The following is a 26,822-nucleotide window of genomic DNA, read 5'->3' as shown; positions in this document are numbered from 1 at the left end:
GCTTAAACGCTACGTGGGCACACAGCCTGAAAGTGGCAGACATTTTTAGATCTCTTGCCAGTAATGAACTCTACAGTGTGTCCCTTCCACAAAGGCCTTGTCTGGTTTGGAAACACCATTTGCAAATTTCCTAGTGGAGAGGTCTGGGGTGGTAGAGAGAGGATTTAGGATCCTACTAGCGATCAGGTAATGGTGGTACTGCAGGTGAATAGAACATGTAAAAAAAGCTTTGCTATTTTGCTGTATGCAGCCTCCTTGCCAAAGTATGTGTGGCCATAGTTAAAAGACAAACCCTGATTCCTCAGTCCTTTGTTCCTCTTTGCTCAGCTTCCATCTGTCTATTTACTATCCACCATTTGGCCAAAACATTAAAAAAATGACAACAATAATGGCTCCTGTAAAAGGGGTGGGCTATATCGGGCAGCTTTTGTGGTTGAATGCAGGAAAAATGGAAAAGTGCAAGGATCTGCGCAAGCAGGCAAGCATAAGGTTATCTTGTGGGCGGCATGCAGTGGTTAGTGCCCAACCAAAGTGGTCTTATTGGCGCACTAAAAGACTGAAGGCTTGTCGGCCTGCTCCGATCTTTCAGAAGAGTAGATGCTATGGGAGAAATTGCTCAAAAGTTACTGTTGGCTATGATAGGCTTCAAAAGCTGCACACCATCCTAGCTTCTTGTGTATGGGGCAGCCAGTGAGCATGTCCATGCTGATCAGAGTGCCCCAAATGGGCTTGTGAGCAGCATTAGTGGACCATGGAGCAATGTAGGAAGAGGACCTGGCCTGTTGAATCTCATTTTACACCATGTGGACGGCAAGGTGAGTCATTTACCTGGGGAAGAGATGGCACCCGGATACTCTATGTGAAGAAGACAGGCTGGCAGATGCAGCATGATGGATTTGGGAAAGTCCAGCCATTTATGTGGATGTGACAAAACAATGTATGAGGCTAGTATCATTAAGGCAACACTAATCCCTAATTCCAGTGATAGATTATAATAGCTGTAGTGATAAGGAAAATAATCATTTGCCAATATGTTAGACCACTTCCTATATACCCACATCCCTCCACCACGTGATTTGGCAAAGATCAGCTCTAAAACAAAATTTTGTATGGAGACCTCTTCGTTATATACAAAGGGGTTTCTATTTATAGTTTTTTTAGTGTGTGTGTGTGTCAGATATAATAAATAAAAAATTATATATCTCTCTCATATCTTTAACCCTTTAAGTGCAACTTTTACTCCGAGTTTCCTTTTTATTTAAATTGTTTATGAAGATTGGATCTTTGCTAGATTTTTGATATTAGTGACATCTTTCATAAGATAATGCCCCTCCCCCCACACTGCAAAACTGTTCAGGAACATGATGCCATTGGTTTGCTAGAGTCCATGGGTCAGAGCCACTTTTTTAGCACTATGGGAATCGACACTATGGTGTTAATTCTCTGGCTGATTGGTGTATAGTTTGTCTTTTATTCTTTAATTATGCTCTTTTCCTCCTTTTATACAATCCAGCACATCCCCTATACCTGCCTTGTAGTAATAATGACCTCGGGGGCAGCTGTTTTCTTTCTGTAGCTGCAGGACACTGAACATCGAGGTCAGACTCTGGTGATTTAATTGCCGTAGTTCGCTGTATTTTTGCCTTTTCATTTCATGTTTTTATCACTCTGTTCTGGGATTTTTGTTGTCTCTCCACAGGTAGCAGCCCTGAGAGCGAAGACGATGTCGTCTTTAGACGGAAAAGAAAATTGACTGGTGCCAATGTCCTCAGGTCTCCGGAGGTGAGATGGGGAAGCGTCTGACAACAATGCGCTGGGAGGAGACTGAATGCACCGATTCTGTTTTTTATTAGTTTCTTTACAATTTTGTTTTGCAGACCCCTAGCAGCGAATGTGATTTCGACTCACCGATGCCTGCAGTTAAGAAGCGCCAACACCTCCTTAACACAGTAAGCCTGCTGTCTGGGAAGTTCTGCCCATCTTCAATTAAAAAAATAATGAATCTATCCAACAATCCAAAATACTCGATCAATTTATGATCAGATTACAGCCTTATGCTGTTTGCGTCACCATATACCTACACATGTAATCTGGCATGGAGGGGTCCCGATGTTGATAACTTATTCTAGGTTATTGGAGAGCACAAAAAATAGGTAATTTAGCCGACAGACATGGGTGTGCTTAGCCTACATGGTCTGCAAGAAGTCTTCTAAAGGCAGCCAAACACAGATGTGCCAAACCTTTTGTTGGAAAGGGTGCAGGGAAAAAACTCACCCACTAATGTATTGGCACTTCACGGACTCTCCTGCTAATTGCTGCTGAGAAAAAAAAGATTGGGCAGTTTGATTTTGGCGTGCTCAGTCCGTAGCTGATTCCAGAGGGGTCCAACAGCAATGTACTCCCCACAATCAGAAGAACCCGACAATACAGGGAGAAGGCAGGAGAACTATCTATCTACCGCTCCCCTCTCTCTCTTTCGCTGGCTCGCTCCTCTCTTTGTTGCTGGCTCGCTCCTCTCTCTCTTTATCGCTGCTGGCTCGCTCGTCACACTCTGTCGCTCGCTCGTCACACTCTGTCGCTCGCTCGTCACACTCTGTCGCTCGCTCGTCACACTCTGTCGCTCGCTCGTCACACTCTGTCGCTCGCTCGTCACACTCTGTCGCTCGCTCGTCACACTCTGTCGCTCGCTCGTCACACTCTGTCGCTGCTGGCTCGCTTGTCTCTCTGTCGCTCGCTCGTCACACTCTCGCTCGCTCCTCTCTCTGTCACTCGTTTGCTCGCTCTTCTCTGTCGCTCGTTTGCCCGCTCCTCTCGCTGTCGTTCGTTTGCCCGCTCCTCTCTCTGTCGCTCGTTTGCCCGCTCCTCTCTCTGTCGCTCGTTTGCCCGCTCCTCTCAATGTTGCTCGCTTCTCTCTCTGTTGCTTGTTTGCTTGCTCCTCCCTCTCTCTGTTGCTCGTTTGCTCGCTCCTTTCTCTGACTTTCCGCGCCTCCGTTTCCCCGCAGACACAACATATTCCAGATTGTATGTTGATCATTTGTCTGCATTGTTCCCTCTCATTATGTAGATGGGTCCAGGCCCGTTCTGACCATTACATTACATTGTATATAAAATTACCTTGAAGCCATTTAGCGGCCATTACTCCCATTATCTGTATACATGTAAGAATTTTTACCATTAGTATGGTCCTCCACAATGAGGTGAGGTCTGCGCTGCGCCGCACAGCTCCTATTCACATCCTGTATGCAGGATAAAAGAGCGCGTCATACCACTGTTCTAGTAATTTAGCGAACGAACTCCTTCTAACCGTCGTCTGTACATAGAATAGCGCACACAAGCAATTTGTTGGAAAATACAAATGATTGCCGACGTCTAGTTATCGCCTAGCAACAACCGTCATCCAGGAAGCGGCACTTTCTGCAGCTCGTTCAAGGCTGATAATGAAAAGCGGCGTCAGAATCTGCTCGTCCTTGGACTCTTCTTTGTGAATGTTATTTTTCGCTCGTTTGTTTCACAGGCGGTGACCCCTGCCCCCTACTAATGCTATATATTGTAGTGTCACCGCCATCACTGTGCTTCCATGGAAGTTTTATTGCAAAAAGTTCTGCTTTCTTGAGAGTTAGAAAACCTTCTAACTAATGTATTTTCTGACAAATCAATGAAGATAGAGGACTTCAGCTACAGCGTGTACATGGCCGGGGGTCTCAGTGCACTGATGTAGAAATTACACAACATTTTCACAAAGGCAACATTTCTGCCATGAATAAATTTGTCCTAATGTTTGAGCCCTTGGGACGGGCTGTATGGTACTGATGTCTGTGCAATTCATGGTGGTAGTATTTAATAACTACCGTATTTTTCAGACTATAAGGGTATGTGCACACGCTGCGGATTCGGCTCTGCGGGTCCGCAGCAGATTCTGCTGCGTTATACAGTACCTTTATTTCCTATGAGAAAAAAAAAACGCAGTGCACATGCTGCAGCTTTGCCGCAGGTTACAATCCACAGCATGTCAATTCTTTGTGCGGTTTCCGCTTCGATTTCACACCTTATCATTATGAGGTGTAAAACCGCAGGCTAATCCACAGATAAACCGCAGGACTTTTGTCCTGCGGATTTTCCAACAAAATCCGCACAACCTAGAAACTACGTGTGCACATACCCTAAGACGCACCTAGGTTTTAGAGGAGGAAATTAGAAAAAAAATTGAAGCAAAAAATGTGGTCAATTCTATATTTAATATCCCCCATCCTGGTATGCATGGCTCCCTTATCTCTAGCTTGGTATGCAGGGCCCCAATCCCTGTCCTGGTATGCAGGGACCCTATTTCCGTCCTGTTATACATGGCTTTAACCTTATCCTGGTATGCAGGGATTCCGTCCTTATCCGTGGTATGCATGGCCCCAATCCTTAACCTGGTGTAATTGCCCCCCTTCCCCATCCTGGTATGCAGGGAACCCATCTATGTCCTGTTATACATGGCTCCATTCTTATCCTGGTATGCAGGGATTCCGTCCTTATCCCTGGTATGCATGGCCCCAATCCTTATCCCTGGTATGCATGGCCCCATCGTTAACCTGGTGTAATTGCCCCCCTTCCCCATCCTGGTATGCATGACCCCCAGCAGAGAAAAAAAAAACATGCTTACCTTCCCAGCGTGCCCTCGCGGCATCCTGCTCCGGTGCTAACAGCTTTATGCTTGTAAGCAGCGTATGGCAGTGACATCATGCGCTGCTTACAAGTCGCCGAGGACATGTGTGTGGAGCACAGTGAGTATTCATTGCTCTTTAGCGAGCACAGTATTAGCCGCAGGGGCCGGGTGATCATGTGCCGCTACTAAAGGGAGAGAATATTCATTGCCTTAAGTAGAAGATGCCTCATGCTGCTGATAACATTGCTCACTATTAAAGAGAAATGAACTTTCAGCCCTTTCCACCCCCATGGGCGTGGAAGGGAGTGAATATTCATTTCTCTTTAGCAGCGGGCACAGCAGTTAGACGCAGCCGCCAGCTCCTGCCTCCTGTGACCCGCTTCTCTGCCGCTCCCCCACCTCAGTCAGATTAGGGACATCCAGACTATAAAACTCCCCCCCCCAAACCAACCCCCCCACCCATTTTCCTGCGATTTATAGCCTGAAAAATAAGGATTTAATAATATTTAGTATTTAATTACTAATAACAATCTTGTCTGATCATTTTTTTACAGCTGGATTCTGATGATGAAAATTTTATTACCCCCCCCACTCATCACAAGGGTATTGTCCACAGTGGCCGAAAGGAAAAAGATGTGGAAATGATGAAACCCAACAAGCTGAAGGTTTGTACTAGAGGCTGTTGTGTAGGATTGATGTTTCTCCAGTGCAGGGAAGTTGAACACTTGCTACCAACTCCCCTCACATATCGCTGCCAATCGATGGAGCAGCTTTATGATGAGGGACTCTTCTACAATGCACAAATAACACAATCTCTGATCAGTTCTATACTTTCTGATTATTCCAAATATTTAATTATTCAGGTAAGAAAAAAAGTCATCCTAAACTGCACGGCACCAGTCTGTGTGCTTTGTCTGTTACTGCAAGCTAGCTCCACTGAAATTCATTGGACTTCAGCTGCAATGCTAAACCCAACCTGAGGACAGGAGTGGCACTGTAGCTGGAAGATAGCAGCTATTTTTCCATAATTCTGAGCATCTGGTCATGTGTTTTTTTTTTTTTTTAAATCTGTTACATAGTAACATAGTTATTAAGGTTGAAGGGAGACTTTAAGTCCATCTAGTTCAACCCATCCTATCCTAACTTGCCCTAACATGTTGATCCAGAGGAAGGCAAAAAAAACCCATGTGGCAAACAGTAAGCTTCACATTGGGGAAAAAAATTCCTTCCCGACTCCACATACGGCAATCAGACTAGCTCCCTGGATCAACACAATATTAAGGAGACTAGTGTATATACCCTGTAACATTATACTTTTCAAGAAAGGCATCCAGTCCCTTCTTAAATTTTAGTAGGGAATCACTCATTACAACATCATATGGCAGAGAGTTCCATAGTCCCACTGCTCTTACCGTAAAGAATCCGCGTCTGTGAGTATGTTACATCATACTCAATGGTGATGTACTCCCTTGCTGGGTCCTCCAATGCTAAAGATATGTTGTAGCTGCTCTCTGCTTTGTCTAAAAGACGAATACAACCCTCTGTTTCTAAATCAGAAAACTAATTTCTATAGAAACTATTATTTGCCATACATATGTACTTATTTGTCTAGAGTAAATGTCGCTGTTCTCCTGAATCCGGCAGTGGTTTTCTTTTGTTTTTACACCTCTCTGTTCCCGAGATACGGCCCTTCTTCCCTGTATATAAATCCAGTCTCGATAGCCAAGTGGGTGTGGTCCTCTAGATGACTCTCAAAATGAGCGTTGTGGACCACACTCAATTTGCTAACAATTCTAGATTTACATACATGGAAGAGAGGGCCATATCTTGGGAACAGAGAGGTACAGGAAAAAAGAAAAACATTGCCGGACTCAGGAGAACCGCAGCATTTACGCCAGATGAAACATTACATATCTGTGACAGGTGCCCTTAAGACCATTATAATCTGCACCCTGAATCATTTAACTGTGCATAGTTGTAGTCTGGTTTCATGGCTAATGGTAACATCTTATCTTTGCTATTGTACTTCTGTGAGTGATTTCAGGAACTTTTCTTCATGTTATCACCATCCATGCCAGTAAGCTTGGATATGTGCCCTTGGGTCAAACTTTTAGCCACAGGCAAACATTTACCATTTATCCATTTTTTTTTAAATATGTATTTTGCTCTGAAATTGCATAAAGTCAGAAATAGATTTGAGATGCTGAAAATGTATAGGCTATGGGGGTATATATATTTTATGGATTTTTCAAAGTTATTAATTGGGCTTTAATTGTGATATGGGTTGAACTAGATGGCCTTAGTCTTCCTTCAACCTTAATAACTATGTTACTATGTATGTTACTATGTGTATGCCATAATTGTTCTGGCAGCAAATGGGTTAACCCCCCTTCCCACCCCCAAAAAAATTTCCATTTTCAGTTATTCATAAGGCATGAAGAGTAATAGCTGGTGTATTTGGTGCAATGACGAGCTTAAATAGAAAAGGTCAACGTGATCCTCGACCTCCAAACCATTCCACATCTTCTAAAATAAAGATCTTCCTCTTGGCGCTCGGTCCATGCACGTTACTTGGGTAATGGGAGAAGTAAGTGTTCTTCCAGCTCAGTGGCCAGCACATTGCAGGGAATGTATTGGTTTTGACGTTCAGGTCGGAAGTCACATTCTACTGTTATGCTGTGTGTTATAGCGGGATGCCGGAAACACCCACTAGGCCCCTTATCTCATGCTCTCCGTCCTTCCATCAGTCATGGCTATGATCAAGCGTGCAGCTACGCGAGGTGCAGAGCTAGCAGTTGCTCTGGAGGCCCTTCTGCCACACCAGTAAGCAGCATGGTACATGCTAGATATGGCAGATTTCTCGCTGTGGCTCAGGAGCTCCAAGTTATATCTATGACTTGTAACATAGGTTTATAGAAAGAACTGGGTGGAACTCTGTATTCATGGTTCACTTTACAGGGGTTGCACACTACCAGGATGCCAATCCCTATCTGAATGGAGCAGTGATGGGACGGTCACACCTTTTCTCCCATTATTGTCTATGGGACAGTGGATCGCTGAACTCAAACTCTGGCAGGAAAATCAATAAAGAAAAAATAGAATGTCATTAAGATCAGTCTACTTACAGGTGGAGTGGGTGGACTCTGAGTCAGCGACACTTTGCAGGGTGAAAGCACGGTAGTAAAGGTGCTTGTTTGAAGAAGCACACATGAGGCAATCCAAAAAAATAGGGAAAAAAGCAGCAAACTCCATTTACCATATCATAAAAAGCCTAAGTTTAAACACGTGTCCATGGAAGCGTGTTTAACGTGAAACGGCCGTACTGTTTCTTGCCTGCACTTATCCTGCCCTCACAAATTGTCCATGTATGCTTTTCTAAAATAAAGGACTTAGGTTTTTTATGATACGGTAAACGGAGTGTGCTGTTTTTTTTTTTTTTTTCCTTATTTTTTTGATCAAACGCTTGCAGACCCATAAGCAGTGAATGGAGCAGGGGTGAGCATGCTCAACCTCCGCTCGTTGGATTCAACACTAGGGCCCCAACATAATTTTTTTTAATAATTGCCTGTCCTATTGTTAACTTGGTGCAAACCTTTCATTCTTGTGCCGTAAGTGGTACGCAGCACCCAAGCTAAGCCATGTTACTAAGAAATGAAGCGCTGGGAGCAAATTGCAGGGCAAGATGTCAGCTGGCCCCTTGGGAGCAAATGTGGCAGGACAGAACAAGCAAATGTCTGTTGATTGTCATTATTTGGGTTTAGTGGAGGCTCTCGCATCTCCCGACCTCCTGCCTTTTAACTATTGGTTGTTTTTTTCAATATAGATCTTAAGTTTTTTTTATTATGTGTGATCAGATAATCAACATCATTCTGCCCTTTTGCAGAATGCAGCAAGGCAGTTCTTGGATGAGGAGGCCGAGCTTTCCTTGGAAGAGGCTGAATTTGTGTCTTCGGATGAGAACAGCGACTCTGAGAATGAGCGCAACATGTCCCTTGCGGGATTCCTGAACGACAACACCCAGCTATCTCAGGGCTTAAATGGTGAGTGCAATATGGCAGAAAGTTACTGCAATGACCGGTGAGCGTCCCCTGCTTGGCCTCAGCGGTCATAGGCATGGATGGTGGTCTTGCTGGATTGGAAGTGGGGGGCAGTTAATGTGATCATGCTTCGCTCTGCCATAAAACATTACAGCAGTCGAACGCGCTGTACTCTTAAAATCAGCCTTAAATGACATCTCCAATCATATTTTGCTGGTGACCTGACCGGAAACAGTCAGCGAGCAGCATCCTGCAAGGGTTGTTCGCGGGTAACCTTGATGCAAATTTTCTTTTCAGACTCCGAGATGCAGGGCGTATACCTGAAGTCTGTACGCAGCCCCGCTGCTGGCAATAGGTTTAAAATGGTGCACAAGAGGCACAGTATGGCCGTCTTCTCCCAGGTGGGTATATGAGTCTTGAGATCTGTGTGATGTAGCAGAGCTGGAGTTGTACTTTGTGCAATGTGAAAGGGAACCTGTTGGGGTGAACCAGACATGAGCACCCATGTTGCTGGCTCCCGAATACTCTGCAGCATTTCAGAAAAAAAAGCAGTGAAAAATAGAGCCTAAAACAAAAAAAACTGTCTACCCAGCAGGCTGAACCTATTCACTGACAGGGAGAGCCCTGTCAATCAGTTTGAGCAGGGTGATGAGAAGCCACTGTTTTCTTTGAAATTTCTCAGGTGTTGCCACTAATGTTATATTCGCTGTCCGGGGTGTGGACATCATGAAGCCGACAGACTCCCTTTAAAGGGATTGTCCAGTTAAAACAAGTGGATAGGTAATCACTTGCTCAGTGGGGGTCCAAACTAAAATTGGAGCATGTCCCACCGCCGCTTCATTCATCCTCAAAGAGGTGGCAAGATTTGTTTTTGTTATTTTCCAGCAGCGCCATAGAAAATAATTGGCGCAGCCCCTCTATTCTGTAATGGGGATAAAAGTGCCCCTTTCTGCAGATTAGTGCGGACCATAGAAGTCGGACTTCCGCTGACCAATAAGTGATGGTGTGTCCTTAATATAGGTGATAAGTGATGAGCGAACATGCTCTGATAAGGCGTTATCTGAGTATGCTCGGGGGCTAACCAAGTTTCTTCAACGTATTCGAAAAATATTTTCAAGTCCCCGCGGCTGCATGTCTCGTGGGGATTGCTTAACAACCAGGAGACATGCAAGTGCAGGGACTCAAACATTTTTTTTCAAGCAAGCCGTAGTCAGTCGGTTAGTACCCGAGCATGCTTGGATAACACCTTGTCCCAGCACGTTTGCTTACCACTACCGGTGATACGTTGTTTTCACCAGACAACCCCTGGTGCTTTGTTGCCTGATTCCATGGAACTGAAGACTTTGTTCTGATGCATTTCCATATAAATATTTTTTCTTATTATTCTCTTGGGGGATAAGCCGCCATCATTCACAATCAACCAAATCTAGCATGTGTGTGGGGGGGTCCAGAGCAGCTATGTGTGGTGCACCAACCACATTAAACTTAATCATTCTATACTTATTCACAGTCCTAATCTAAATGATGCATAGATAATATAAATCTACCTGGGGTACCCAGAACTGGAGATTGTTGTGGTGGGGGGAGTAGGGATTTTCCTGGTCCACCATCCTATTGACGAGAAGGGATCTCCCTCGCCATAATTCAGCTCCCCGGGTGTCCATTAGACTTCATACCCAGCATGGCTCTCGTGTTCTTCTCCAGATTCCAGAACAGGATGCGTGTTACATGGAGGACAGCTTCTGTGTTGATGATGAGGAGGATGAAGAAGAAAAGTCTGTCTCTGAGGAGGAGGTTCAGGTTGACCTCGATCTCCTCCAGGAGGACCGTTTTGTTGGAGGGAGAAAACAATATCAAACACGACGAAGGTTAAAACTCAAAAATACTCAGACTAAGAAGGGACAACCGGTGAAAAAGAAAAGACGGATCATCACCCACGATGACTCCAGTGATGAGGAACCAGGTGAGACCTCCAGGTCTAAGGTCAGATCTCCACCTCAGTTTTCATCCAAAGTATCGTTGTCATCTTCCACCAAACTGGCATCACATGAGGCTGCAGTAAATAATAAAGGATCAGGAGCGGACAAGAAGGTGTTTGATGTTCCCTTGATGGATCGGTGCCAGGTACGGCTGAATCTCCAGGCCTCGCTGTCCAATGAACTCGATTTTGAGTCAGAAATCCAACCTTCATTCAGTATCAATAGACCTGGGACATCAAATGGGATTATCCGTCCTTTGGAAAAGGTGCGTGTCCAAAACCTTCTTATTAGATGTTATTTTAATATATTCTAATGATATATAATCAAGATGCTAGAAAAGCTGGGTGTAGATATGAACAGCATGCAATTGGTAATGTTTTCGATGTATTGTTTCATATTTCTAAAATTCTGAATCTTGGCACTTATTTCTGTATACACTGAGCTCCCCCTAGTGGTGGCTGCAGACAATCTTGTACATACTGTATATCTCTGTATACGGAAAGATCTGTGGCTTGCCTCCTAAATCCTTAGTGCAAACAGCATGATTTTGATAATGGGGTTGTCTTTGGGTCTTGTGTAATAGTGCATCACTATAATAATCCCTACTGAGCAGCTTCAGTCTCTCCTGATACACAGATGTTGTATGTGGTGCTAATGTTTGTTCCATTTCCATAAGCCCTTATTCACATGTAGCTGCATTTTAGCTTTGTCCTTACTGCACCAAACCCCCTATGATTCTTCATGAGGCAAATTGAAATCAATGGTGTTGTCCAGTACGGTAAAACCTTGGCGGGCGACATGACAGACTGCAGCCATACTGCTGCTGATGGGAGGGGGTGGAGGAGTATACATTGTTTTTAGGGGGCCCTGAAAGGATTTAGCTGGGATGGCCCAATAGTGGTCATCCCTCTCTAACTGTGGGGTTTCAGGTCTTAACGTGATTGGTAAAATGTAGCACCAGCCATAATGAGGCCTCTACAGTTTGGCTGCTGCGTCTGTTCACTTAGTGTGCAGTTTACAGCCACAGCTTTTCTGTCATATACTGTAACGTGCCCTTAGGTGACCAGTCTCTTTACAGAAGCTAAAAATGACTGGTCTCCAGCCAGAAGCACAGGGTGCGATCTGTTCTGCAGATTTGTGCGTCTCACTGAGGATAATTTTACTCTTTTCTATTCCTGTAGCTCAAGGTCAGCAGCAGTAGAGCAGAAGCGCCATGGACAGCTCCTATGGTTGACTCTCCGGCTGTGCACACCCCTGTGTGTGGCGCTGCCCCCTGCATCCTTGCTGATAGCAGAGAAATCTCATCTGGACCGGATGTTATCACGTATCTGAGGACTGCTCATGGCTGTAGGGTGGACATCTGCTCCCTGGGGGGCTGCGATTATATTGTCAGCAACCGCTTATCCGTAGAGCGGAAATCCCAGTCTGAGTTTTCCAACAATGCTAATAAGAGTAAACTAGTGGCCCGGATCCAGCACTTACACAGCATGTTCGAGAGGGTTTGTCTCATTGTGGAGAAGGACAGGGTGAAACCTGGTATGTTCCCACTGTATTATCTGGATTTATGAGCACTTAATAGGGGTGCTTCTCTGCCGCATGCTCTAAAGTCAGGTATTGTGCACCTGTCCTATTCATATACAGCTCTGGCAAAAAGTAAGAGACCACCACATCAAATCCCTGTCATGGGCAGCCCATTCTCCAGACCAGAACCCCATTGAAAACCTCTGGAATGTAATCAAGAGGAAGATGGATAGTCACAAGCCATCAAACAAAGAACAACTGCTTGAGGAGTGGCATAAGGTCACCCAGAAGCAGTGTGAAAGACGGGTGGAAAGCATGCCAAGACGCATGAAAGCTGTGATTAACAATCATGGTTATTCCACAAAATATTGATTTCTGAACTCTTCCTGAGGTAATACATTAGTATTGTAGTTTCTAAATGATTATGAACTTTTCTTTGCATTATTTGAGGTCTGCAAGCACTGGATTTTTTTTTTTTAAATTTTTATAACTTTGACCATTTTTCCTTGGTCAGAAAAAAACACAATTTATTGCTTGAAAATTCAGAGACATGTTGTCAGAAGTTTGTAGACTAAAAGAACAATTTCCATTGTACTCAAAAATATACCTATAAAGAGAAAAATCAGACAAACTGGACATTTGAAAGTGGTCTCTTAATTTTTGCCAGAGCTGTAGAGTATGCTGGGGAATTAGTAGAAGTGGGTAATGCCAAACAAGCCTTTTAAGGAACACTGATAAAGTGTGAGCGCGCGCGTGGTCTGAGGGGCCACAGAACACAAGGGTTCTACTATCTGGTATCACAAAAGTAGCAATTCTTTCTATACACATGCTTTTATGCTGGAGGTCCAATTCCTCAGTTGTCCTGTGGAGGCAGTGTAGGTGAATGCATCATTAGTTATCAGGTCCTTTCTCTGATTAAAACTTGTAACTGGGGTCTCGGCACTAAGACAGCGCTGAGGCAATGGCTGCCCTACACGCTAAAACCTAACATTTCCCTTTTGCAGGGGAGACATCGCGGCTTTTCCAGAGGACCAAGTATTACGACAGCACATTGTCCTCCTTAATCAGTGCTGGGGTCCAGGTTCTCTTCAGCTCGGGCCAAGAGGAGACAGCGGGGCTTCTGAAAGAGCTTGCTGCCCTGGAGCAGAGGAAAAACACAGGGATAACGGTCCCCACACAGGTGACTGGGCACCAGCAGGAGGCGCTGAACTTCTACCTCTCCATCCCCAACATCAGCCACATCACTGCCTTGAATCTGTGCCATCATTTTGCTTCTGTGAGACAGATGACAAACAGGTAAGAGCGTTCATGTCATAAGTGTGTAATTTATAGGATAGTAATTCAATCGATCCCTCTGTTATTCCTCCTGGAAATATGACTGAACTCTGATAACTGGTTGGTCCCGTTCCTACATACAGTGGTGATGTGAGCCTTGATATTTGACAAGGGACATACTATGATTGGAAATCACACAGCACAACTTATTTTGGCACTTGTCCCATCTTATTCCACCCCCCCCCCCTTTGCCTCAACATTCCTTAAACAGTTTTGTTTTGGCCAGACCAAAAAATGGAACATTTGTTATTGGCCTAATTTTCAGTAATGGCAAGAAATAGTGACTAAACCGCACGGTGTCTGATGATGCATATTTCTCACTCCATATCTTACAGCTCCGTAGATGAGATCGTACGCAAAGGAAAGGTGAACAAACTGAAAGCAGAGGAGATCTACCGCTACCTTCACTATGCGTTTGACCCACAGATGCTGCAGCCGAGAAACCAGCACAAGCAGAGCATGTAGTCACCGATGTGTCTGTTCTCTGCTTCTAGAACTTTATAGCCAGGATGTTGGTGCTGTCCGGTGCTCCGTGCTGGCATATTATGCACTTTATAATGTGTTCATATGTAAATAAATGATACAGAGAGTAATACAGCAACTGTGTGCAGAGCATGCGACTACCTCACCTAAAGGAGAAAGCGCCCCAGCTCAGAGATATACGTGACGTTATGTATAAGATTGTGAGGACCTGACGTCTGCAGTACAAATGCGGGCAGGTACTTGTGCCATAAGTCTACTCCTGATGTAGAAGTGAGCAGGACCAGGATAGCCTTTTTAAAGGGAGAGGCTGTCAGGACAAAATGACTGTTCAATCCAAGTATAGGCATCATGGCTTGGTCAAGCATATTTTAATTGACAGGGCAGAGAGAGGTGGAAAGGTTGTACACAAATGTTTGTTCACTGATGGTGTGGCTAGAGTGCCTGTGCTTGGTTTGAACAGTCATTGTGTGCTGACAGGCTTCATTTAAAAGGTTTTTTCCACCCTTTAGTATTTTATCCAGAGCGGAGTTTTATAAAATCAGATGGTACTCGCACTGTTCCAACACTGGATCCGATGAGGATGAATAGGATCTGAAATTCTAAAAGTATCCCCAACTATTCAATTTAAAGGGGGTTTTCCAAGACATAACGCACAAACAAGAATGTTACTTCATTAGAGGATGTATAATCCGGACCGTTCATATGCTGCCGTGACTCTTCTGGCAAATAATGGTGCCACCCTTCACGTAACATTTAACTTTTTATTGGCATGAAATGTGTATATAACAATCCGCAGCAGCATGGAAACAGGAACAAACATTATACATGCAAAATCAGTACGAAAGTTAAAACAATCCTAATGTAACAAACGCCAGCACTATTTATAAGGCTCAGTCATCATATATTCCAAAAAGCTGTACAAAGTTACAGAACACAAACTATACAAATTTGTTTTTTGCCTACAGCAGCATGGAACATAGCCATTACTGGCCAGAAGAGTCAGAGAAATAATAATCTTTTTCTTCCTCTTCATCAGAGGTGGCTGCATCCTTTACCTTAAAGAGTTTCCCAATGACTGAGGTGTCTGTAGACCCTAAAAATGGCAAACAGAAATTAATAAAGGATGTGGACCTCTTTAGTTTTATTATTAAAATCAAGTATTTGCGTAAAATACGTTTTGCAGTAAGGTTTTATTTTAGAAACATTTTTCGTCTGCAGCCTCGATTTAGCACTGTACATAGCAGACTGCAGAATATCAATTGAATCTTACTGACAGCAGAAGACTCCATCCCTCTTCTTCTGAACTGTCCTCTAAAATAATAACCAGATGAAAGTTAATTTGATCTAAAAAAAAAAACAAAAAAAAAAAAAAACACCTCCGTGACTGATTCACTGTTAGTCTATGTACTGTGCTCCATACAGGCTGCAGAACACAAATGGTCCAAGCATTTTAATGAAACCTCATTGTCAAGATGCTCCTTAACCAACATAAATATAAACGTCTACATTCATTTAGTTTGTACTTACTGCACACCAAGATCAGATTCTTACCTTTCTTTAAGAAGGGGGTTCTTCGAGAGGTTGGTGTTGTATGGGAAAGGGGGCCCTAAAGAGACAATTTTTTTTTTTTTACAAATAAAACATCCACAAGCGTGATGGCAAAATCCTTCCTAGTCAAGTGCTGGTAAGCAGCCATGGTTAGTTCTGTTGCTGCCTGGTTGGTGGCTGTGGTATAGAGATGGAAAGCAAAACCCTCATTACCGCAAGTGAAGCCGATTTTGTCTGGGATGACCACAGCACGAGTGTAATGAGCGCCTGTGCTTGGTTTGTGTAGTCATTTTGTGCTGATACACATAAAACAGGTAGTCCTGGATTTTTTAAATGAGGGTTAAGAGTCAGGCGTGCGCACAAATATCTATATAATGCTTCAGCAGTGACATGCAGTATGTCTACGTGGCCACTGTACACACTAGTTCAGTGCCACACACGGGCAATCACCCCTAAGGCAAGTGATTGCCTGCAGCAGTCATGAAAATTGTCCAACACCAGTGATCGGGCATACCCTTTTTAAGCCCATTTTTACAAGGGTAGACCTTTTTGATTAGACATGAACTATTACAAAATCAAATGAATCCTTGCACATGCCACTCTGGGGGGTGGGTTTCTGAACATCTAACAGTCACTTGACGGCTGCAGCCAATCACAGGTTGCAGTGGTCCTGTAACATCCAGACAGACAGTGCACTCCTTTTTGCAGCCAGTGCCAACCACCGCACAAGCCTCCGCAGGTTCCAGCTCGGCACTTACCGATATTTTGTGACGATACCCCCAGTCCAAGAACTTGTCTCGTTTTAGGTCCTTCTGGAGCCTGTACACAAACCGGTCATTTTCAGATCTGTACAAATGACATAATGGACATCAGAAAATTAAATATTGGTCATGTATTCAGAACTGAAACCCAGACGCCCAACGGTGACTCCAATATTATGGGACTGGACCACTCCTTTATGTAAGAGTCTACTGCAGTGATCCCCAACCTTTCTGACCTTGAGAGCCACATTCAGCACAGAGAGGGGCACGAGCCACATCTAGCTCCCACCCCCTTCAAAGTAGTGTCAACCAAAGCTTTTCCACAGTAATCACTCCAAAGCAGTACACTGAGATCCAGGGGTTCCCATAATACCCCCATTCTGTATTCTCCCAACACACTGTCACATCCAGCCTTGAGCACCTCCTCTGACAGGTAGTACCATCCTCCAGCGTACCACACATAAAACATTTCTAAACAAACCAACCAGATCTGCCCTTCTGTGCAGGGCTACTCACAAAATTCACCATTTTGAGAAGTTCTCTTCATACCAGTTTGTTAAACCTACTACACCAAGCTGGCAGACAGCCGCGAGCCACAATTCATGGGACTCAGAGCCACTTGTGGCTCCCAAGCTACAGGTTGGGGACCCCTGGTCTACCGTATTCATTAGAGGGGCTCTTTTCACCTTCCCCACAGTCATTGGTGCTGTGTCTTCAGCAGCCAGCGTAGTAGACACTGCAGGAGGATAGATAAGGGTTACAAGACCCAGCCGTATTAGGAGAACATGAATTGAGTCACTGGTAACTTATTCTACAGCCTCTGTTTATCACAAGTGAGTAGCAAATGGTCTGACATATCTCATTCCGCTATGCACTAAGATACACAGAGGCTGTAGAAATGTCTAAATAGTGCAACGGTTTTAATGAAGCCTTATTCAAATTATCTTTAACCCCTTCATGACATACATTTACTTCATGTGCCGTGTGTTCCTGCGTCTGATGTGTGCTCACTAGGGTGACCGCAAAAAAATCGATGTCGGAATTTTGTCCGTCTGGACCCCACAAAACGATTCCCCTTTCCAGATATTGAGAGAGCCAAAATTTGAGCTCGATCAAACGACGTTAACCCGTGCCGCTCGTCGCTCAAAGTTTGATAAAATCCAAATTGAGGTATTTTAAGATTTAGGTATTTTGCATAGTCTGTTAGACTATAAAGAATGTGACAACAACATTGCAGAAATAGCCCTGACCAAATTTTCGAACCATTTGTGGTGTTTGAATGCAGAGTTGGTGGGATTATCGTTTTTTGATCCCACCATTACAGACAATGAAAAGTTGTTAATGGCTAATAAATTGCTCAGTAGCACAGATGAACCATCAGAGCACGCTAACCTACGTGAGTTGATAATTTTACATAGTTATCTAATCTATTCTAGAGCTTTTGTTAAAGTAGTTTTTGAAACGTCAGAATATAATGCTCGGCATTTGCTTACAACTTGCAGGACATATTGCTTTTGTTCTTCATCTTTTGTCAGAAGGTCGTTAAAGTCGGTTACTTCCTACCTCTTAATTTTTCTTTCCTAACTTTTGGATTTACAACCCTAGCGTGCTCTGATGGTTCATCTGTGCTACTGAGCAATTTATTAGCCATTAACAACTTTTCATTGTCTGTAATGGTGGGATCAAAAAACGATAATCCCACCAACTCTGCATTCAAATACCACAAATGGTTCGAAAATTTGGTCAGGGCTATTTCTGCAATGTTGTTGTCACATTCTTTATAGTCTGACTATGCAAAATACCTAAATCTTAAAATACCTCAATTTGGATTTTTTCAAACTTTGAGCGACGAGCGGCACGGGTTAACGCCGTTTGATCGAGCTCAAATTTTGGCTATCTCAATATCTGGAAAGGGGAATCGTTTTGTGGGGTCCAGACGAACAAGATTCTGAAATTTTTTTCCCCCCCATATGAGATCCGGTCACCCTACTGCCCACCCACTAAGCCTCCTTTTTCGACAGATGATTTACAGCCATCACGTGCTTTGCAGGTGTAGCGGTGCTGCACCGGTGGCTGTTAACCTGTTAAATCACACTGTCAATCTGACTGCCTGCCTGATTTAATACACGTCAGCAAGGATTGAGTCACTCCATGCTCCCATTGGTGTGCCCATCTGCTGATGACCCCGTGTCCATCATTACAATCCTCCTGTGAAAGATGGCCCATGGCCGATGTAGGAGATAAAATGAAAAAAAGGGAGAAAAGAGACACAGGATAACATGCACGCAACAGCAGAATGTCCAGGTGAAAAAAGGCTTTTATTGACATACGCCAGAGAGAGTTTTTATTGTACACTTGGATCTCTCTGGCTACTGTATGTCAATAAAAGCCTTTTTTCACCTGGACATTCTGCTGTTGCGTGCATGTTATCCTGTGTCTCTCTTCTCCCTTTTTTTCATTTGATCTACTTGGCAGTGTTGCACCCAGTTATCATATTCATGTCATATTTTCCCTGGTGCCCACCTATATACATATACGATGTAGGAGATAGACATTCCTGCTATACACAACAAAGCTGCGATCGTCCAATCTTCTGCTTCTAAGTCCTCTAAGGAGATTAAATACAGTTAAAAAAAGGTTTTAAAAATATGAAAAAAGCAAAAACTACAAGTTCAAATCATCCCCATTCCACCCCATTGAAAATAAATTAAAAAATAAAATTGTAGTCTAGCAGCTTTCAGAACTGTCCGATCAAAATATGAAATTAATCCGATTTGTAAATGGCGTAATTGAAAAAAAAAAGTCCAAACACACCGGAATTAAGTTTTTTGTTCTTTTTAGTCACCATACCATTGCAATAAAATGCTTTAAAAGATGATGAAAACATTGCATCGCCCCCAAAATACTATCAGTAAAAATGTCAGCTCGGGGCGCAAAAATAAGCCTTCACCCAGCCCCAGATACCGAAAAATAAAAATGTTACAAGTCTTGGAAAATAGCGACACAAGAAAACAAATTCTTACAAATGTCTGAATTTTTCACCACTTAAAAAAAAAATAAATAAATATACATGTTTGGTACTGACAGAGAATCACAGTCAGCTCAGTTTTACCATTTCGCAAACACGATAAAAAAAAAATAAACTGTGGAATTTCACTTTTTGTTTGCAATTTAACCGCACTTGGAATTTTTTTTTGTACCAATTTCCAGTGCAACGCACGATGTACTTTTGAATGACATCATTCAGTTTAACTTGTCCCACAAGAAAACAGGTTTCGTATGGCTATGTGGATAAAAAAAAAAATTATGGCATCTAGGAAAAAAAATCGTCTGAGGCTTAAAGGGAATCTGTCACCCCTTTTTTGAGATATCATATAATGATATCATTCAATTGTGTCACATAAGGATTCTCTTAGTACTTTTGCTTCCCCTGACCCCGCACCTTTCATGCATAAATACCTTTTTTATATCGGTTCAGATATGTAAACTGCCGCTGTCCGGTCCGCTGGGCGGGGCTTATTCACCTGCTCCCCCCCTCCCTGTCTTGCTCTATGCATTTCTTCTTGTATAGAGCAAGACAGGGAGGGGGGGGGAGCAGGTGAATAAGCCCCGCCCAGCGGACCAGACAGCGGCAGTTTACATACATCTGAACCGATATAAAAAGGTATTTATGCATGAAAGGTGCGGGGTCAGGGGGAAGCAAAAGTACTAAGAAAATCCTTATGTGTCACACAACTGAATGATATCATTATATGATATCTCAAAAAAGGGGTGACAGATTCCCTTTAAAGGGGTTGAAATGCTGGTAAGGCTAGTTTCACATTTGTGTTTGGAGGTGCAGCGGGCGCTCGCCGTGAAGCTCCGCCCCCTGCCACACTTCCTCCGGTCAGCTCCGCCTATGGGCGCATGCGGCCTGCGTACCCCATCTTTAGCATTGGGTACGCTGGCCGTCGCATCAAAATGCAACACGTTGCGTTTGGCGCAGGTCACCGCACCGTCAAAATGACGCATGCGGCAAAAGTATACCTGTGCATGGCCTGCGTACCCAATGCTAAAGATAGGCTACGCAGGCAGCGGCATGCGCCCATAGGCGGAGCTGACCGGAGGAGGCGCGGCAGGGGGCGGAGCTTCACGGCGAGCGTCCGCTGCGCCTCCAAACGCACATGTGAAGCCAGCCTAAGAAAGAAAAAATACCTCCCTAGAAGAGTTTTACATTTACTAAAGGAGGTGTAGTTTTTGTATGGGGACATGGACTTAATATAAATCATCATTTTAGTTTGCAAATCCGTAATTGCATTTGCACTAATAGTTTTTTATTCAAATATGTTAACGAGGTGCACAGTGCAGCCAGGGCGTTGCCAAGCAGGTCAGCACCCCATATCAATGACTCACTTATTGAAAGATGACAGCATCCCTGGAGTGATGTGTTCACACTGGGGGGTGGCGGCGAAAGGAAACACAGAAGTTGAAGGTGTGACGGGGTGCAACTGCTCCAGGATGAAGTCGTCATCGCAGTTCACGGAGAACGTTGGAAGCTAGGTGGGTACAAGAAGAGTGCAAAATGCGGATTATGTGAGGAGATAATCAGCGAGAGCAACGTGCTTAAAGGGGCTGTCTGAGATTAGAACAACATGCTGCATTCTTCCAGAAACCTCCAGAAACCGCCCCACAACTGTCCGTGGGTTGTGTCCAGTATTACAGCACAGCCTTATTGCAGCACATGAGGACAGTGGAGCCAATTTTAAGAGAACACGGCATATTTATGTAACCATACGAAGAGGGTTTGCTCGATACCTAGCCGCCTCCTGGGAGAAGTAGTACATCTTTACCCCTTAAAAAACGTTCCCTCACCAATTACATACAGGTGCTTCTCATAAAGTTAAAATATCAAAAAGTTAATTTCAGTTCTTTAATACAAAAAGTGAAACTCATTATATAGTCATTACAAACAGAGTGATCTATTTCACGCGTTTATTTCTGTTAATGTTGATGATTATGGCTTACAGCCAATGAAAACCCAAAAGTCATTATCTCAGTAAATTAGAATAATTAAAACAAACACCTGCAAAGGCTTCCTAAGCATTTAAAAAGGTCCGTTAGTCTGTTTCAGTAGGATCCACAATCATGGGGAAGACTGCCGACTTGAGAGATGTCCCGAAAGAAGTCATACTCCACAAGGAGGGTAAGCCACAAAAGGTCATTGCTAAAGAAGCTGGCTGTTCACCGGGTGCTGTATCCAAGTATATCAATAGAAAGTTGAGTGGAAAGAAAAAGCATGGTAGAAAAAGGTGCACAAGCAACGAGTTAACCACAGCCTTGAAAGGATTGTTAAGAAAAGGCCATTCAAAAATGTGGGGAGAGATTCACAAGGAGTGGACTGCTGCTGGAGTCATTGCTTCAAGAGCCATCACACACAGACATATCCAGGACATGGGCTACAAGTGTCGCATTCCTTGTGTCAAGCTACTCATGACCAATAGACAATGCCAGAAGCATCTTACCTGGGCCAAGGAGAAAAAGAACTGGACTGTTGCTCTGTGGTCCAAGGTGTTGTTTTCAGATGAAAGTAAATTTTGCATTTCATTTGGAAATCAAGGTCCCAGAGTCTGGAGGAAGAGTGCAGAGGCCACAATCCAAGCTGCTGGAGGTCTAGTGTGAAGTTTCCACAATCAGTGATGGTTTGGGGAGCCATGTCATCTGCTGGTGTAGGTCCACTGTGTGTTATCAAGACCAAAGTCAGCGCACCCATCTACCAGGGAATTTTAGAGCACTTCATGCTTCCCTCTGCTGACAAGCTTTTTGGAGATGGAAATTTCACTCTCCAGCAGGACTTGGCACCTGTCCACTCTGCCAAAAGTACCAATACCTGGTTTAAAAACAACAGTATCACTGCTTGAAAGGCCAGCAAACTCACCTGACCATAACCCCACAGAGAATCTATGGGATATTGTCAAGAGGAACATGAGACACCAGATCTAACAATGCAGATGAGCTGAAGGCTGCTATCAAAGCAACCTGGGCTTCCATAACACCTCAGCAGTGCCACAGGCCGATCGCCTCCATGCCACACTGCACTGATGCAGTAATTGATGAAAAAGGAGCCCTGACGAAGTAGTGAGGGCATTTACTGAACATGCATTTCAGTAGGCCAACATCTCAGATTTTAAAATCATTTTTCAAGCTGGTGTTATAAAGTATTCTAATTTACTGAGATAATGACATTTGGGTTTTCATTGGCTGTAAGCCATAATCATCAACATTAACAGAAATAACACTTGAAATAGATCACTCTGTAATGACTCTATATAATATATGAGTTTCACTTTTTGTATTGAAGAACTGAAATAAATTAACTTTTTGATCATATTCTAATTTGTGAGAAGCACCTGTATAAGTGTGTGATCAGTGACGGGAAGCTCGCTGCGAAAATAGGGTCCTGCTTCTGTGTTCGGAAGGAGAAGAGTAAGTCTGATCACTGTCACTCCTGATGTATGGAAACATGGATACTGCATCTCCAGTAATAGAAATGGGCAGCCATCTTTTTCTCAAGAATTAGGGGGGGGGATTCATGTTTCATGCCGGAGTCTCGGTGTGATACATAAAACGCTGGGTATGAGGCTGCGGGGAATGGACGTTACCTTTATTTTCTTGCCCTGGAACAGTTTATCGCTGAACACATCGTCGTGGTCGTCTTTTGGCATCTGATCCAGGAATTCTCGCATCTGCTGCTTCCGTTTCAGAGTCCCGACTTTTGCAGTGATTTTTACCGCCTCCTGTTCGTCATTACCTGACGAAAGAGAAGGAGAAATGTCCATTATGTAATCCGCTGCCTGACCCTGGAGCTTACATGACGGATCAGCCAAGCGAGCATGTACGAGTGTGCAGATGAGACTAATCCGCTGCCTGAGCCTGGAGCTTATATGGCGGATCAGCCGAGCATGCACGTACGAGTGTGCAGACGATCTAATCCACTGCCTGACCCTGGAGCTTATATGGCGGATCAGCCGAGCGTGCGTGTACGAGTGTGCAGATGAGACTAATCCGCTGCCTGAGCCTGGAGCTTATATGGCGGATCAGCCGAGCATGCACGTACGAGTGTGCAGATGAGACTAATCCGCTGCCTGAGCCTGGAGCTTATATGGCGGATCAGCCGAGAGTGCGTGTACGAGTGTGGAGAAGAGACTAATCCGCTGCCCGACCCTGGAGCTAATATGGCGGATCAGCCGAGCATGCACGTACGAGTGTGCAGACGGATCTAATCCGCTGCATGACCCTGGAGCTTATATGGCGGATCAGCCGAGCGTGCGTGTACGAGTGTGCAGATGAGACTAATCCGCTGTCTGAGCCTGGTGCTTATATGGCGGATCAGCCGAGAGTGCGTGTACGAGTGTGGAGAAGAGACTAATCCGCTGCCTGACCCTGGAGCTAATATGGCGGATCAGCCGAGCATGCACGTACGAGTGTGCAGACGGATCTAATCCGCTGCATGACCCTGGAGCTTATATGGCGGATCAGCCGAGCATGCACGTACGAGTGTGCAGACGGATCTAATCCGCTGCATGACCCTGGAGCTAATATGGCGGATCAGCCGAGCATGCACGTACGAGTGTGCAGACGATCTAATCCACTGCCTGACCCTGGAGCTAATATGGCGGATCAGCCGAGAATGCACGTACGAGTGTGCAGACGGATCTAATCCGCTGCATGACCCTGGAGCTTATATGGCGGATCAGCCGAGCATGCACGTACGAGTGTGCAGACGGATCTAATCCGCTGCATGACCCTGGAGCTAATATGGCGGATCAGCCGAGCATGCACGTACGAGTGTGCAGACGATCTAATCCACTGCCTGAGCCTGGTGCTTATATGGCGGATCAGCCAAGCGAGCATGTACAAGTGTGCAGATGAGACTAATCCGCTGCCTGAGCCTGGAGCTTATATGGCGGATCAGCCGAGCATGCACGTACGAGTGTGCAGACGGATCTAATCTGCTGCCTGACCCTGGAGCTTATATGGTGGATCAGCCGAGTGTGCATAAATGTGTGTGTGGGGACTGGAATACACCGCATCTAGAACCACAAAAAGAAGAGGATTAGCCATGTTGAAATACAACATATCTGATCCTTCTTTCTCCGGCATCTGCTACTGAGGGAAAGTCAGGACACCCCCTATAAACGATAGTCGTCTGGTCCTACCAAAATTGGTACGTTTGTACAATTCACCCTGAAAAGCCCATGCAAATGACAGCCATGACAAAAAAGCCGTTTTGGTAGGATATGGAGGCTCATGGATAATCTTAGAATTATCTGCCACGGGTTAAAAGGAGTCTCACCAGACTTATGTTTCTCAATCTGAGAGCAGCATAAAAAAAAGGGACAGCCGATTCCAGCGCTGGGTCACTTACTAGGCTCTTTGCTGTAGTTGCATCTGCTGCAGCTCTACTAGTCTTCTCAGTGCCGAGCTCTGTATAACCCTGCCCCTGACTGACAGCCATCTGCCTTCACTCTTCATAGGAAGAAATCGGCCACTAACCGTGGAAGACGGGGAAAACCAGAGCTCATGAATATCGAAGACTTGATACCAGGAGCTTTGGACTGAGGAGACTAGCAGAGCTGCAGCAGATACAACTACAGTAAAAGGCCCAGTGCGTGACCCCAAGCTGGAATCAGGGTCTCTGTCCCTGTATGATGGTGCTCTCAGATGGAGCAGGAAATTCTGATTAAGGTTATCAAGGCATCATTAAAGTCAATTCTACCTATAATGGAAAGATGTACATTTTTAAGCATTCTGTATCAATTCATTGTAGATTTTAAGACCTCTGTTTGCTGCGACCTTTCACAGCTTACTTCTAGGAGTAGGGCTCTTCACAGTACAGCCATCAGAGCTGTGCACATCACATTGACCAGGATAAAGAATCAGAGATATAATAAATGAAGCCAAGTGACCCGACGATTGCCCCAGTGGTAGTTCCATCACATATAGTGCCGATAGCAGCTCCTTGGCAAGTGGAGCTACAGAAGCACCGATGGTCCTGTTAGATCATTGATTGGCGCTTTTTCTGGGAAGAAAATCTCCAAAACAGCAACCTATCAGCAATCCACACAAAAGCTGAAGTTAAAGTTTATATAACACAACCTGTGCACAAAATACAAACCCTGCATTATAGGGAATTCTCCCAAACGCTCGTATTACCAAGGAAAAACATAAAACCTGACCGAACCTCAAGTCTGCTTTGTTATTTAGCCCCAAGTGCTAAAATTGTAAGTTCGTGTGGTCAGCATCACCACCAGAGCCAGGGAAATAGAGGCAGCAAATGGCATCTGGACCACATACAGTGTGCACCGCTGCCATCCTGTGGTCACTACCTTGTACTACACCCCAACATTTCACCATAGAAGTCTCACACATGCAAGCTCTTATCATTCTACCAGTTTTTCTCAGAAGTTACTGTTGTTATGTTCTTGCTTCTTTTTCTTGCTTGCATTGGCTCTCTTCTTGGGTGGCGCTTTCGAGGCCTTAGGCTGCTGTCTTTCCAGGTACTTCTCACCGCACTCTTCTGCTGAGCGGCTTCCCACGGCCATGGCGACGTCCAGCCAGAATCCTTTCTTGTGCTTTGGCAGTGAGGACACAGCTCTGCAAGAGACATACAATTATGAGTGAAGGTCCTGATCCCCCTCCAATATACACATTATACTGGGCCTGTACTATACTGGACCCTGCAGTAAAGACTAGAGATGGGCGAACCCGAACAGTAAAGGTCGGCATCCGTACCGAACACCTACTGTTCGGACATGGACACCGAACACGGATTTCACCAGGAAGTCCGTGCTGCTGTTCGGGTTCGGCTGCCCGAACACCGGGTGTTTGTCGCACTGTCATGTGCATGTCAGCGCAGCAAACACCGCTTCTGATTGCCGGTGAAATCATCTCCGGTCAGAGAGCCACGGTTCCCACGCTGTCAAAAGACAGCGGGAGCGCTCAGCCATCATCGAAGGTATAAAGTTTACCTCCGAACCGGTCAGTGGATGGGACAAATGCTCCCATCATCTGACACCTGCTACTGCTAATTACAGTGAGAGCAGGAGAGGCGGATGGGAGTATTCATCAGCCGGCTCCTGCGCTGCAAATAATTAAAAAAAACAGCATGGTTTTCGCTGTAGTTTTGATAACCAGCCAAGCAAAACTCACACCTGGGAGCTGTAACCCTCAGCTGTCAGCTTCAACAAGGCTAGTTATCAAAAATAGAGGGTTAAAAAGAACGACAACCAACCTTGCTAAAGCAGACAAGTGGGATGAGCCAGGCAAAGTGCCAGAATTGGCGCATCTAAAATGTGCCTTCTCTGGGCAGCTGGGGGATGCTATTTTTGGGCTGGGGAGCAATATCCATGGCTTACCAGCCTAAGAATAACAGCCCCCAGCTGTCTGCTTTCGCTTGGCCGGTTGTTAAAACTGGGGGGGACCCCACACCGTTTATTGTATTTATTTAAATAATTAAAAAACAGCGTGAGGA

The 26,822-nt window shown here is 44.6% G+C and overlaps 2 protein-coding genes across 9 annotated transcripts in view; one reads left to right on the top strand and one right to left on the bottom strand.

Annotated features, from left to right (window-relative positions):
* The window catches only part of FANCM (FA complementation group M), a 113,856-nt gene extending 99,739 nt beyond the window's left edge, over positions 1-14,117 (top strand). Inside the window, exons 15-23 of one of the 2 annotated variants that reach the window (XM_073577775.1) lie at positions 1,700-1,782; positions 1,854-1,949; positions 5,203-5,313; positions 8,532-8,688; positions 8,983-9,086; positions 10,390-10,929; positions 11,846-12,200; positions 13,190-13,481; positions 13,856-14,117. In XM_073577775.1, coding sequence (XP_073433876.1) covers positions 1,700-1,782; positions 1,854-1,949; positions 5,203-5,313; positions 8,532-8,688; positions 8,983-9,086; positions 10,390-10,929; positions 11,846-12,200; positions 13,190-13,481; positions 13,856-13,985 — 1,868 coding nt within the window. In that variant the 3' untranslated portion in view covers positions 13,986-14,117. The remainder of the gene's footprint in view (positions 1-1,699; positions 1,783-1,853; positions 1,950-5,202; positions 5,314-8,531; positions 8,689-8,982; positions 9,087-10,389; positions 10,930-11,845; positions 12,201-13,189; positions 13,482-13,855) is intronic. The other variant, XM_073577776.1, reaches the window with a different exon arrangement.
* A 633-nt stretch (positions 14,118-14,750) lies between these two features.
* Positions 14,751-26,822, bottom strand: part of MIS18BP1 (MIS18 binding protein 1) — a 126,739-nt gene continuing 114,667 nt past the window's right edge. For all 7 annotated transcript variants that reach the window (XM_073577767.1, XM_073577769.1, XM_073577768.1 and 4 more), the window contains 6 exons: positions 25,761-25,945; positions 22,951-23,099; positions 20,705-20,847; positions 16,310-16,397; positions 15,555-15,609; positions 14,751-15,096 (listed from right to left, as the gene is read on the bottom strand). In XM_073577767.1, the coding sequence (XP_073433868.1) occupies positions 14,987-15,096; positions 15,555-15,609; positions 16,310-16,397; positions 20,705-20,847; positions 22,951-23,099; positions 25,761-25,945 (730 nt within the window). In that variant the 3' untranslated portion in view covers positions 14,751-14,986. The remainder of the gene's footprint in view (positions 15,097-15,554; positions 15,610-16,309; positions 16,398-20,704; positions 20,848-22,950; positions 23,100-25,760; positions 25,946-26,822) is intronic.

This window comes from Dendrobates tinctorius, unplaced genomic scaffold (assembly GCF_039654945.1).
Source record: "Dendrobates tinctorius isolate UK_male_01 unplaced genomic scaffold, ASM3965494v1 ptg000057l, whole genome shotgun sequence".
Classification (NCBI taxonomy): domain Eukaryota; kingdom Metazoa; phylum Chordata; class Amphibia; order Anura; family Dendrobatidae; genus Dendrobates; species Dendrobates tinctorius.
This window is presented reverse-complemented; position numbering and strand designations above follow the sequence as displayed.